The 14,768-nt window shown below is 43.6% G+C and overlaps 1 protein-coding gene across 1 annotated transcript in view; it reads left to right on the top strand.

The window, feature by feature from the left end:
• Window positions 1–12,129: 12,129 nt before the first annotated feature.
• TMEFF1 (transmembrane protein with EGF like and two follistatin like domains 1) overlaps window positions 12,130–14,768 on the top strand; it is a 112,010-nt gene continuing 109,371 nt past the window's right edge. Inside the window, exon 1 of the mRNA XM_041476635.1 lies at window positions 12,130–12,439. Within this exon, the coding sequence (XP_041332569.1) occupies window positions 12,193–12,439 (247 nt within the window). The 5' untranslated portion in view covers window positions 12,130–12,192. The remainder of the gene's footprint in view (window positions 12,440–14,768) is intronic.

Below are 14,768 nucleotides of genomic sequence, written 5' to 3'. Positions count from 1 at the left end.
TAAACACAGCTCTTGCTGTATCTCATTAGTCAGATAGCTCAAATTGATAATAAGACATTTGAAATAGCAACATCATGCTGTTGTAGTGCTGGATTACTTTATTTCTGTCTCCTAGTGGAAAAATGCCTTTTTAATATCAGAAATGTATGTTCATTTGTCCAGCCATAAAAATAAGAACTTTTTGAACCAAAAGTAAAAATTAGTTTATTAATAACTTATACCACTTCTAATCCTTTCTTGGGAAGTCATGTCACACATTCCTTCCAGACAGCATAAATTAACAGGAGCCTTTTTCTCTTTCTCTCACAACAGTCTATAGAAAACTGAAGCAAATCAGCTGTATTGTTTTCTTCTTAGATGTCTAAAAGCATATGGTAAAATTATATTGGATTGTTAGTTATGTATCATAGGTATTTGTAAGCTGCTTTTCAACTCAGCATCCAAATGCTTAAGGGAAACAGATGTTTTTTTCAAAGGGATCGTTATATCATCTTTTTAAAAAATACAAAGCCAAGTCCACATAAGTGTTGGTTGGGGGAAGATTTTTCTAACTGAAGCCTTTTAAGCTTACAATAATTTAGAAAAAACCAAAACAAAACCAAAAAACAGCACCAGGCCAGTGATACTTTAGAAGATTTTATAGCCTACAGGAGTCAGTCTGCAAATAACCTACATGTACAGCAATAGTTCTCTAATAAAATATATGCTCAAGTGCACTTGTGCTGTTCATCATCACTATGACTACAATGTTCCTCACAGTTCAGCATCTTTTGTTTCAATTGTACACTAAAATAAATCAGAGATGTGACAAATTGGGTTGTTTGAACCTGTGGCTCTGGTAAGCATCACCTGTGATGCTTCTTGCTGCACCAGCTGTGCCATGGCCAGTGTCTCAGATGAGTGAGGACATCTGCTAGGCTCCCTGTTGAGGAGCTTTCAGACTCTTCCTGACTCCAAAAATGAAGTCCTACATGACATATGAGGTTTTCTTTTCCTTCCTGGCCCATTCTCTGTCTTGCAGAGACGGTTTTCAGGAAGGTAGTGAAGGATGTGGCTTTGACAGTTCCAGATACTGCCGGTTCCCAGAAGGCAAACAGAAGTTGGATTTTGATCCTACCTAGTGGTGCCTAGTGAAAGGAGAAGGACACCAAATCCACCTCCTAGACATGCACATTGATTTGTTCTTTCTGGTTTTCTTGGTAGCAAGCCTGTCCTTTCACAATCATGAGTGGGTGAGCAGCACGACCTCAAATTCTGGGTCTTGTCCTGGGAGAGGGAATGAAGACTTGGATAAAAAAACCCCTCCTGATGGTGTGGGAGACTCCTGTACACTGAGGCTGTGAAAAGTGCATGTGCAGTCTGGAGGCGAATTCAAAGTGCCTCATTTCTTAATAGGAGAAGAGTTCAACATTTTATCCTCAGTTACACTGACCGTATTTGGCTCTGAGCTCATCCAGCAGCAGCCAAGCCAGAGCAACAGCGATATTGTGCAGCATGAGGAGACTTTAAAAGCCTTTCCACCATTTGTTCCCAGGGATAGACTCCTGCTAGAAGTGGGTATAATGTGAAAAGATGGTATGTATAAGAAGCTATTTCAAGCAAGAGCCCTTATCCCCAGCAGTGCATGGCAGGTGCACCTCTGGGGGCACTGGCACCAAAACACCTGATACATCCATCTGGAAAAAACACTTTCCTGCATGCTAGAATGTATTTCAAAATAATAATATATTTCAAATAATATTTCAAAAATAATTTCACAAGTTATATAGGTGCTGCACATTTCAAACACCTCAAATGGCAAAGAGAAAAATGGAACTGAGAAACTGTGATATATGTCCTCTTGCTTAATTTAAAACCTTATGCTGAATAAACAGAAATATTTCTTATTCCAAGAACGGACTCTTAAAAGCACATTACATGCTGCATCATTACTACAAATTCACTTAAACATTCTTTTAGAAATGAGTTATCTCAGTGATACTGGTTACTAATCAATACAATATTCAAAAAATGCTCCATAAAATTCAGCTCAATTATCAAAAGCATCTTATTTCTCACTTCCCATCAGCCTTCATGTGAAAGTTCATTGTGTGCAAATTGAAATTCAGAACACGGTTCAGAATGAGTTCTTTCCTTTGGTAGCAATCCTATTGTCAAGCTCCACACGACATTCAGAATCATGTTGTGCTATTCCTGAAGGAATATAAATATCCAGAGCTGTGTCAACGAGTCCACTACAGACCACGCTAGCAGGCATAGAAAGTGCTTTGGTAAAATATGTCTTTTTAGAGCAATTTGCACTTTTTGTGGCTCTGATGCAATTCCATTTCTCTCTGTAAAAGGAAGAAGTTCAGGGTCTTGTGAACTAAAACTCCTTTCATCATCTCAAACATCAGCAAAGCATGAGTGACTTGATGAAGAACAAAGGGATTAATGGTATTCTGGAAGTTAACTATGACTCACGCCAGTGTCCACAACATCATGTCTTTTGGGGAGGGAGGAAATAATCAAATATAAATAACATTTCATGCCATCTCTTGGGGCTGCACGATAGTCATATAATTTCTCTCTGTGTAAGATGGAGTGCATCTCTCTTAATAGTTTTAGCTGGTGCTTTCATATTGATTGATATATTTCAGACAATTTAGCTAGCTCCCTACTTACAAGCAATTAGTGCCACTTCCCGACACAAAACACATATCCTTGGGCAGGGAAAAGGACTTATTTGAACCTTACAAGCTCAGAAGCATCCTGTGATTCAGACAAAAAGATTCTACATTTAAAAACTGTGTATAATTGAGAATGTACTGCAATACCTACTGAATCTGCACCCTAATGCTGTCCATATTTTCTACAAAACAATCCCAGCCATTAAACACAGAGCAATGCTGTTTCAAGAGCACATGCTATGCTGTTTGTTGGATGTGTTTACACCAGCCATGTGCCTCTGAAAAGGACAAGGTAGCCGCCCTCCACACTCCAGCTGAGAAACTGGGATGTGTTAGGAGACAACAGGGACTCCAGGTATTTAGGTAACTTCCCAATGAGGTTTCATCCCTACAGCAGAGTCATCTGTGCCCATGCCAGGAGGCAGAGCAGCTCAAAGAGGGAAAGCCCTGCAGTCTGCTGATGACCTGGGGAGTCTGGAGAACAGTTCCTGCACGCTGCAACCCAGCAAAGTTGTGGTGGAAGTATCCCACAGAACCAGCTCAGTCTTTAAACAAGTACATTTTTCTGTCAGAAGCAGATGGTCTTCAAACAAGTTAATTTTCATTACAATATGTCCATCTAGGGAAAGAGACACAACATTTCTTGAGGGGAAGCTGGGACAGGAGACACTAATATCTACAAACAAATCGTGTAATTACAGTGAGTCAAGAGATCTGCCCTATCTGCAAACATTTCTATTCATCTCCTGTCTTTCCACGTAGAAATTTCACTATTCATATGAAGAGATTACTTATTAAATCACTCTGTCAAAAAGATTGAAGCTGGATTCAGACCTTTATTACAGTTGTATAAGTGATGGAAATGCTTTGTGCAGTTACCTTCAAAAAAAGAAAAAAAAAAAGAAGGCAAGCCATTGTGAAATCATCCTAATTCACTACAAAAACATTATTATGCAAAACCAAAAATGCCATATTTCCTTCCTATTCAAGGTGCATCAGCTGTCACTTGTCACGTAGAGTGACAGCTCACCCTATAGGTCTTGTTCTTACCTTGAAAACTTCCACCAGGCAGACAGAAACACATGGAACAGGATAGCTGATGCTCTGGACAATCTAAATCCCTAATAGTCTCATATTTCTGGGCACAAATGTAATCATATTAGACAAGTTTCTCTGAAAATGTATTCATTTGGCTTTATTATCCACCAAAGGAGATTTCACAAGGTTCTGGAAATCCAATAAACCTCCCATTTATAAGTCACGGCTTGCAAATACTTAGAAATGTGCTCCATTGGAAAAAGCATATTACTATGTTAATGGACACATATTGAGCTTCCATGAGCTTCAGAAGTTCTTTCTGAATTTTTATGGAGAAACAAGAGAAGAATATATCACAATTTAAGCATGTAATTATTCTAGACCATAGTATCTCACTAACCTTCATGTGCATTAGGTTAGAGCTGGCACCTTGTCTAATTCTTCTTTTATACGCCACAATCACTGTTTATGTTAAAAAAATACACAGTTCCTCTTTCTCCTTCTTGACAATTCTGCTTTTCTAAGTATGTTGTTATATATTAACATAATGATAATGTAATTGCTTTTTGTGCTTGTAAGCATTATATATAATGTGGATGAAGAACAATGCAATCTGTCTGTGTTGTGTAAACATTAAAATAACTAAGAAAATTAAGTTTTTGGACTGTTTGGTAATGATACAAGGGTGAGAAATACAGCTGTTCATAACTGCATATGGATATGCTTGAGAAGGCTAACTGTATAATGATAGAAATCAATGTACAGCATGATGAAAATGGTTAATAAACTTTGAAAAGTTATGCAAAATCAGAGTATGAGAAAAGCAGAAGGCTGGAGAAAATTAGACTGAGAAGTGCAATGAAATATAACACAAAGACAAGCTTATGTAATTCTGAATTACACACTGTCACAAGGAAGTAATAGTCCCTTTCTATATGACTTCAGTGGGCTGACAAACTGTATGCTGCATCCACTTGTGTGCTTCTGCAGCAAAAATTAAAACAAAATAAAACTGACATTACAGAAGCCCTTGACAAAAATGTTTGAGAATATTTTACCATCTAATGTACTACTAAAACCAGTCATTGGGGACAATTAAACACAGCATAAAACATGTCATTCTTTAATCTGCTTTTGCATTTTGATTAAGAATTGCAGATAACAATGTGAAGGGTATTCTCAGAGCAAGGGGTATAATTGACAAGAGCCCTAGTACTCATTAACTGAAGATTAAATTTAAAGCAAACTGAATACCCATCTGATGCAGAATACAGAGAGCTGTTGGGGCAATGGAGATCAAGTTCAATGAAATATTTTATACTTCTGCCTTTGAGGATGCAAAAAGATAAAAGCAGGATTGAAAAATTGTCATGATTTTATGAACACAGTGTGGAAAATCTGCAGAACTGAGTCAGGCGTGACCTTTCTGGTATGCCCAGGCACAAACAGGTTACTACACTGGGAATTAGCCCCAGTTTAAATACAATTCACTAACAAAGAACCAAAACAGCCTGGTCAATAAGTGACAAAAGCATTTATCAGCATCTGGAAATCACTTTTACTGATCAGCAGTTAGTCTGGAAGTATTTGAAGAAGAGAGATGTCAACAGATTAGAAGAAACTGAGAAAAGGGTAACAAACTGATTAATGCACTAAAAAATTGATTCATTAGGAAAGATTAAAAGATGTAAAGGTGCTAAGTGACAGATCATATTTTATTTATATAAGCCAAACAAGAAGAAAAATTGTTTGGAATAGATGACTGAGAACAAGTGATATGGGCAAACAAATTTGTACCAGTTCTGAGAATGGTTTGAAGCTTCCCCTACTGTTGCTGCCACCACTCTGAATAGATGTCAACAGAAGGTGTTAGAGTTGGAAGGAAACTAAGTATTCTGAAGAAGCATGTGTTTGAAACTGGGTTTTTAAAAGTAAGGATTTTGTTTTGCAATGGCTATAGAATCCTTTGTGTCCTGTGGTTGGTGCTAGAAAAAGAAATCTCTCGGTGTCCTGGTTTTCCCAGCAGCAAAGTGGGCTCAGTAATATTTCTTGACTCATAGGGACATTGTGACAGGAAATTCAATGAGAAGAAATATATATTCAGCTTGGTTCTTAAAAATCATCTTATTGACCCAAATGGGCTTTTAGTCATGCCTCTTGACTAAATAAAGATATTCTGGGAAAGAAGAGGCAAAACAACTGCAAGAAGAGAAACAGATCTGGCACCATGGTGAATGGTAAAGGGAAAAGCATAAAATCTAGGGAAACACCTGAAAAATTAAAATAAAATAAAAGGAGGGAAAGAGAGAAGAAATATAGGGGTGGGGTAGAAAATGCAAAATAGAGTGGCATAGTACAAGGGAAAGAGTTCTCAGCTTCCCAATAATAACCAGCATGAGCACGTTGCGGCCTCAGAAATTGGTGAGATATTGAGGCAGCTTTATGCACTGGAAAAGGACACAGCTGAACAGGGCAGCAGTGCTGGGGGGAGGCAGTAAAATGGCACCACTGCACCACTGCCTGTGCTGCTTGCCCCAGAGCCTTGATGAAGTCACACAGGCAGGGAAGGGGCACAAGTAGTAATCAGCCTTCTCTTTCCCAGCTCTTAGGAGCAGCAGCATCAAGCCCAGCTTTACTGAGTTCTTGCTCTCCCCTCACTCTGTCCTCATTACTGTGACAGCAAATTCAGTTTGCCTAAACTGGCTTTTTTTCCCCCTAGCTTTTAGTGGGGTTAGATACTTGAATCACTTGGTCAAGCTCCTGGACCAAAATTTTGACATGTGAGACTTTGACAGAGGGCAAGTATTGATCTGAGGCTGGTGCCACATATTAGTCCTGGATGGAAAGGAGGAATAGAGCACTATGTTAACACTCCTTCTGTTCAGCTGAGAGCCTTCCAGACAAGAAAACCTCTCCACAGTTATGTTTGCATGGTAAGTGTGGCAAGAACCACCTGTGCAGGGTCTGCTGGATAGACTCCCAAATCTGACATCACTGTAAATCCTGGGCCATGCATCTGACTGCTGAAGACCTCAGGAGTAACACAGAAGAAATTCTGTGGTGCTGAAAAGAAAATTTAATTAAATACAAAGTTCAATAGCTAATAAGCAATGTATGAACCTAAATTACATAGCCAATGCCACCTGGTTCTTTCCGGTTTTGCATTAATTTTATCAGAACACTGTGGGACAATATACTGAAGATAATTATTTGTATTACACAACTTGCAAATACTGAAGGTGGCAGATTTAGGTAGGTGTAATTTGAGATTTGGGGCACAAAGCCCCTAATAGAGACAGATAAATAAGTTCAACTGTTGAATAAACTGAGTACTTTTGATCAAGTAACAGAAGTGAAATAGTTTGTATGAGAGAACTCCTGAGTCTTTTCTTGAGGCTGATTCTAGATTTCATTAAACAACATATTTGATTTAAAACCAGGAACAATGGGCACAAAGTGAAACACAGGAGGTTCTCTCTGAACATCAGGAAACACATTTTCAGTGTGAGAGTTACCAAGCACTGGCACAGGTTGCCTGGGGAGATTTTGGAGTGTTCATCCTTGGAAATATTAAAAAACTTTTGGACACAGCTCTGAGCAATGGGCTCAGGATGGTCCTGCTTGAACATGGTGAGTTGGACAAGATGACCTTTAGAAGTCACTTCCAGCCTCAACATTTTTGTGTTTCTTTGATTCTGTAAACACTGTTCCAGTTTACACTCAATATTTTTGATATTTTTTGTTTTCTTTACAAGTACAGGAGCTGGAAAGGGGTTTTTTTGGGTATGGAGGAAAGTTGAGACCAATAAGTACAATTCTCTGGCAAAATACCTGGCAAGAGCAGGATTCTTGTGTCTGATGCACAAGGCCACAGGGGGCTCCAAACAATGCTTTGATGGCTTTGCTAAATTATAGATCTCTGCTCTCCAGGACAAAATGAAACAGTGCTTTCACAATTAAGTGTATCTGTATTGTATCCAGATCTCTGGCAAATGAAATCACTCTCGCTGCTCTGGCAGCTTCTCTCTGTTCATTCATATTCCCTGTTTCCCTTTGGTTGTGCATCTTCATTTCTACAACTACTGGAGAAAAATCATGGGAGAGGAGGGCAGAAATTGTGTGTGCATCAGCAGGGGACTTAAAAACTGCTGGTGGTATTCAAGAGTTCACCAAAGATGACAATTTTCAACAATCTGTATAGCTTCCTACTTTCACAGAAGAGCAGTTGGAGGTGAACAAAAGTGAATTTGATGGATAATTGCAATAAAGTTGCATTTACTTGCCAAAGATGGAAGTTACCAAATGTGGCAGAGTTTAGTGTGATCCCAAAGACACACAAGATCTGTCACTTCGTTGGTGTGGCTTTCCCTCCGTCTGCAACAATTTGCACCGCAGAAGCAGCTTGCTCAAATTCTTTCTGAATTCTTTTGCTTTTAAAGCTGGCAGGAAAGTGTTTAGGTTGTTCTTTTTTTTTTTTCTTTTTTTTTTTTTTTTTTTTTTAAATACATATATCAGAGAACAGAATAGAAATGAAGACCCAGCTGGCATAGTGTGAATTGCCAATCAGGCATGGCTGTATCACTCACTTTAAACTAGCTAGAGATGCTTCCAGACAGACAGAACTGCTCAGATGTGGCTTTTCTAGATAAAAAATGGCATGTCATTCATCCCAGGAGTCAAAAAATAACAACAACAAAAAGCCAAAACCAAACCCCATAAGGTTTACTTACAATCTCTCTGGACTTGTTAAAAAGATTTCACACTAAGGGCAAATCATGCCTGACAAATTTGGTGTCCTTCCACAATGGAGCTACAGCATTGGTGGATAAGGGAATAGCAACTGACACTGTCCTGCACAACATCCTTGTCACTACATTGGAGAGATATATTTTGATGGATGGACCACTCAGTGGATAAGAAATTGGCTAGGTTGTCACATTCAAAGGGTTGCCGGCGATGGCTCTATGTCCAATTGGAGTCCAGTGACGAGTGATGCTTTCAGGGGTTGGTATTGGGACTGGTGCTGTTTAATATCTTTGTTGGTGACAAGGACAGTGGGATTGAGAGCACCCTCAGCAAGTCTGCAATGTCACCAAGCTGTGTGGTGTGACTGACACACTGCGGGGAAGGGATGCCATCCAGAGGGACCTGGACAGGCTTGAGAGATGGACCTGTGTGAACCTCATGAAGCTCAGTGAGGCAAAGCACCTGGATCGGGGCAATACCAAGCACAAAACCAGGCAGAGAATGGATTGAGAACAGCCCTGGGGAGAAGGATTTGGGGGTGTTGGTTGATGAGAAGCTCAACCTGAGCCAGCACTGCACTGCACTGCACTTGCAGTCCAGAAAGCCAAACATGTTCTGGGCTGCATCAAAATCAGCATGGCCAGCAGATCAAGAGAGGTGATGCTCCCTCTCTACTCCGTTACTGTGAGAACCCACTGGAATACTGTGGCCAGCTCATGGCCTCCAAGACAAGGGCATGGACTTGTTGGAGCAAGCACAGAAAAGAGACACAGAGATGGTCAGAGGGCTGCAGCACCTCTTCTGTGATGACAGGCTGAGAGAGTCAGAGTTGTTCAGCCTGAAGAAGAGAAGGCTCCAGGAAGACCTTGGAGCAGCCTTCTGAAGGGGGCCCACAAGAAAGCTGGAGATGTCTTGTTACAAGGGTTAATATGGACAGGACAAGGGGCAGCAACTTTAAACTGCAAGAGCATGTGGATGTCCCATCCCTGGAAATGTTTAAGGCCAAGCTGCATGGGGCTTTGAGCCACCAGGTCTAGTGGAAGGTGTCCCTGCCCATGGCAGGAGGGTTGGAACTAGATGATAGTTATGGTTCCTTCCATCCCAAACCATTCTATGAGCCCAGCATATAGTTTGCCTGTCTAAGCTGAAAGACAAGGAGCTGAAGCAGAGTTGTAAATTAGTTGGGAACTCCCTACAGCAGACTACCTGCTGCCCTGGAAGAGGGATGTTTGACCTGGGAGAAGTACTGTTACTGGTAAAATTTGTTCTGAGGCCTATAGTTTGTATCTGTGTATTTTTTTATTGTTGTAGATGTGGAAGTGGACACAAAGAACTGTGCAAGACTGTTAATAGAAAGGAGGTTCAGAATATACCGAAAACATAATCTTGAGGACTGGAATAAAAGAGATGGGATTAAATGCAACAACGGAAAAGATGTGGTCATGCACTTAGACATTTATAAAAATAATAATAATAATAATAATAATTATTATTATTATTGTTATTGTTATTGTTATTATTTTTTAGTGTAAATTACAAATACAAGGAGTAGCCTGTATTTGTCACTCACAGCATGGCCTGAAACATCAGTGAGATTTGGTCATATAGAAAGCAGATTGGCTGTATTAGAAAAGACAATTTTGGAAGAAATCAGGAGAGATTACCTCTACGGCAGAGACTGGAAATAGTTTGTGAAAAGCTGTTACAACCTGCAGCTATGCTGAAGAAAGCTGAATCCAAACTTATCTAGTGCAGTAAAATCTGAGTTACAGAGGCTCTGTCTTACAGGAGGAGACTAATAAAATGTACTGATAGGTTAGACCAGCAAAGAGTGGCTATAACTACTGCCTATAAATGTATTACAGATTTAAATGCAAGGGAAAGAGAAATGACTAACTGGAACGCTGGATGTCACAAGAACAAATGGGTATGAACTGGTCTTGAATGTGTTTGAGATGAGGGCTGTTCTGGTCCAGCCCTTCAGCAAGAAGTACAGGAAAATAGCATATTTAGTGTACAATGGGTCTAGATGTGTTTTAAGGCAGGAGGTATACAGAGCATTTGCTGCTACAACAGCAAAATGGTACCTTCAAAACATCTCTGCCAGTCCCATGACCCAAAGATCCCAAAGGTTCATCTGTTTAGACAGCAGCAAGCAAACCTGCTAGAGAGAGCTTTGAACATCCTGGCCTGTGTACCTCAGCAGCCCAGTTTCATCAGCACCAGTTCCATTCCAGTTAATGTGCCCCACCTTACTGAGGAGCAGAGCTCTTCTCACATCTAGCATCACTAAGTAATTACAGAAGAACATTTACTTGGCAGAGGCAGCCAGTGCTGAATCCCCTGTGCCAAAAGGAAATTGCTCTCTTAGTAATACAGGACTTAGTCTTCAATGCTGTATTTAAACAGACAACAATCTAACTTTGGGTGTCTGACCACAGTGCCTCCCAAAGCTTACTCCTGGATTTATGGCCTTGCTCTTGATGCTCTGGTTAACAAACTGCTCAAAGGTCTCCTCACACAAGAGCTATACCTTAGTGCAAGCCAGATCTCCTCACACAAGCTCTACACTTTACAGCCTGTCAGAGGTGTGTAGCAGCAGAGAGATCAAGGAAAAAGGCAGTTTTTATTCCTGAAAAACAAATGGTTTGCAGAGTGGATTAAAAAAACTTGCACGAAACGTGCCATCTGAGACAGGAAAAGATTGTGTTGAATGTAAAGCATTGTCTTGTGTTTTCACTACATGAAAACAGTCACTGTGCTGTCAATTTACACAAAGCTTTCAGCCACACAGATACACGCTGAGCATCTGTACTCAAGATATGTGCCTGGTACCTTCTACCTGTGCAGTGCATCTGACCTCTGAAGCGTCTCAGTGTAAGGGACTGGAAAACCCGTAGATAGTAAAAGCACTCTCTTACAAAACTCACTGCCTTCACCGTAAATATATTAATTGACTTGGACTGGCGCAAACGCTCCCGCTATACATTCTGGGCTTCCATTCAGCAAAAATTAAACACAGCCCTTACAATAAATAGAAGAGATGATCTCTTTGCTTTCTTTCCCAACCGCACTCACGCCGGCTTATTAGAGAATAATAAAAAAATCACCCCGGACAGTGACAAACGCTGTGCCAGCGGTCCTCCTTCCTCGACGCCCCTGGGGACCCTCTCTGTCCCATTCACCCATCGGTGCTATCCCCGCACGCCTGTCGCCTGTGTCCGCTACCAGCCCGGCCCGCCCCGGGACCCCGCACCGCTCCGTGCGGGGGCGGCCCCGCCGTGAGGGCGGGCGCTGCCGCCGCCGCTCGCCCTGCCCGCCGAGCGAGGAGAAGCCCCTCACCTCCCCTCCGGTCCCGGGGGAGGGGGCTGCTATCACGTGTGCTTCCTCCCCCATCTCTCTCTCCCTCTCGCTCTCTCTCCCTCCTCCTCCTCCCCCTCCGCGGCGGCGGCGGCGGCGGCGGCAGCAGCCTCTCGGCTCCGCTCCCTTTGTTGCAGGCGGAGCGGCGGCGCTGCCGGGCGCCGCGCACAAAGGAGCGCGGCCGGGGCGAGGCGGCTCCGTTGTGCGGACGGGCGCGGACGGAGCGCGGCCCCGGCGGGGACAGCCCTGCCCGCGCCCGGCGGCGGCGGCGGCGGCAGCAGCGGGTCCGTGCGGCCGCTGCGGCGGGGATGCTGAAGGTGCGCTCCGGCGCGGCGGAGAAAGGAGGGTCCCGCCCGGGCGGCGCCGCGGGCTCCGGTTGATGCTGCGGGCCTGCCGCCGCCATCCCGCTGCCCCCGGCGCTGCTCCTCGGCCGCCGCTCGCCATGCTGGGAGAGAGTCCGGCCGCCGCCCGGCCGCTCCTGCGGGCGGGACCCCCGCTGGCGCTCTGCTACACCTCGGCCCTCCTGGTGCTCGCCCTCTCCGCGCTGCCCGCCGGCCGCGCCTCTCATCCCTTGCCCGGCTCCGAGTGCCAGGGCGGCGGCAAGGGGAAAGGCATCAACTGCTCAGGTAATGCCCCGCCGGCTCCCGCCCCGCGCCCACCCCTGCGGGCAGCCCACGCGTGCACGTGGAGGGAGGGCTGAGCGCGGCCCCCCGCTCCGCCCGGCCCGGCCCGCCCTGGCGCTGCGGGCGGCGGAAAACAAAGGAGCGGCGCCCGCCCCTGCCCCGGCTGCGGCGAGCCGGCTCCCCGGCCGGCGGGGACATGTCCCCCTCCGGGGCACGGGGAGCCCCCTGTCCGAGGTGTCCCCGCCGAAGGGAAGGGCTTTGCCGCCGCCTCTCGGCTTTTGTTGCTGCCCGCTGCCCCCCGCCGCGGTGCCGGCAGGTGCGCGCCGGGCGCCCCGGGGCTGCCCGCATCCCGCCCCCTCCTCCCCTCCCGCTGCCCCGTGCCCGTCCTGCCGCTAGCAGGGGGTGCGAGCCGGCTGGCAGCCGTGAGCGCACCCGTGATGGCTCACACGGGCTGTTTCTTGGGTCTCACTCTTGCTGTGAGCAGCCCAGCCACGGGGTAGCCTCTCCGCCCGTCCGTCTGCCGGCTGTCGTAGAGATTCACTCTGGGTGAGGTGTAGGCAGCAAAATACCCCGCGATGTGCTCAGAATAAGCTTTCTTGTTTTTTTCCTGCTTTGGTTGCATGACATACATAATATACATAATTATGTGCTGGTATTGTAAGGTTGCAATGTGGTTTGGCATGACAGCAGCACGTTTTCTTAGATCTTGAGGGATATGATGGTTTTGAAGTAGAACAAAGTAAATACATGCAATATAAAGTTTAGAGGTTTTAAGAAAGATTTTTTTTTGTCTTCTAAAACTACTATTTATAAAGGGGGATTTTTTTTTTCTCTGAAAAATGGCTGTGGATGCCTCCTCCTGCCTTTTAAAATGATAGGTTTATTCCACTGCACGAATCACCAGCGAGAGCTGTACAAAGTGCCTTCTCCAAGGTGATGAAGGTTTCTCGCCCTGCGCACAGAGCCCCCCGCTCCCATTGTCTTCAGCAGGACTGGAGGACAATGTACACGTTGGAAGGAACTCTTGGTACCTTCCAGGGTAAGGTCCCCAAACTGTACCAGAGATTTCAAGAAACGAGTGAACGGAAGAGTGATCTTCCTGCCAATTACATTTTACAATACGGATAATGCTGCTAAAGCAGGCTATCAAATTCGCAGACCAGCAAACTGTGGCAAAATGGTCTTGCAATATAATAAATCTGCTACACATTCTTGAAATGCCCCTCTTCATTTTACCCAGTTTAGATATACACTGTGTTACTGTGTGGTACCACAGTACTACTGTTTTGTTGCTGCTGCCTGACTTTTCATTCTATTTGTACGAATATGATGGTTATTTTTAAAGAGAGGTTAATAGGTTAATGTGTCACTGGCGTTAGCGGCTTACCCATCAGAGACATATGGGTCATTAGACCATGGCATGAGCATAAATCAGTGAGATTAAATATGGAAGGCTGCTGAAATGTATGAGGAAGTTTCTAAGATGATGTGGAACACAGGGATGTCATTATTTAGAAACCGTCACAGAAAGAGGGCTTTCCAGCCTGGAATTAGAAAACCGTATGCTATATTGAATGCATTCAGCAGGATTCGGTTCTACTAAAAATAGGCACAAGCAAATGTATGTGCTATATACGTACTTGTGGCAGGCACTCTTTTCAGGGTAACTCCAAAAATATGGAAGGAAAATTTTGTTTTAAATGCAGTAGTCAGATTCTGCTGTGTGTTAATTGTTTCGTGCAAAATGGCAGGGTTTCAGTACTCAACTTTATTTTGAAAGAACTAACGTCAACACACAATATCTGGGTCAGATTTTCCCCTCACTTACCTTTGCACAGCTTCATTAACTTTTACTGAAGGAGCTACTCCCTGAAAAAGATGAGTTTCCTGTATTTACACATGGGACCAGATGTTGGCATTAGCACCCTTCTCAGTGGACTGCTACGATGTACATTGTTCATACTGAAAGTTAAACTTGAGAACACTACTACTACTTCTTCAAAGGACTGGACTCTCTAAATTGCTTTCCACATTCAAAGAAGCGAAATGCTTCTCCTTTCTTCTGCTGTTTTGCAAGTTTAATGTGTGCATCAGTCTGACCTGCTGCCTTAACAGGTTTTTTAGACTTCTTGAGATGGTTCCTGGGCTGGTAACATTTTATCATTGTTAGATTATATAGCTACCTTTATTTACTTGTTATTTCTTTTCAGAAATGCTGAAGTCCTCTCCTTTATTGCTACAGAATATACTGCTTAAGAAAGAGTTTGCTGTAACAAAAGAACATTACAAGGTGGAGGACACAGGCAGACAACATGAACATTACGATGGTTTT

The sequence above is a fragment of the Pyrgilauda ruficollis genome, unplaced genomic scaffold (assembly GCF_017590135.1).
Source record: "Pyrgilauda ruficollis isolate IOZ18807 unplaced genomic scaffold, ASM1759013v1 scaffold39, whole genome shotgun sequence".
Classification (NCBI taxonomy): Eukaryota; Metazoa; Chordata; class Aves; order Passeriformes; family Passeridae; genus Pyrgilauda; species Pyrgilauda ruficollis.
Note: the sequence above shows the minus strand (reverse complement) of the source record. Positions and strands in the feature narration are given on the sequence as shown.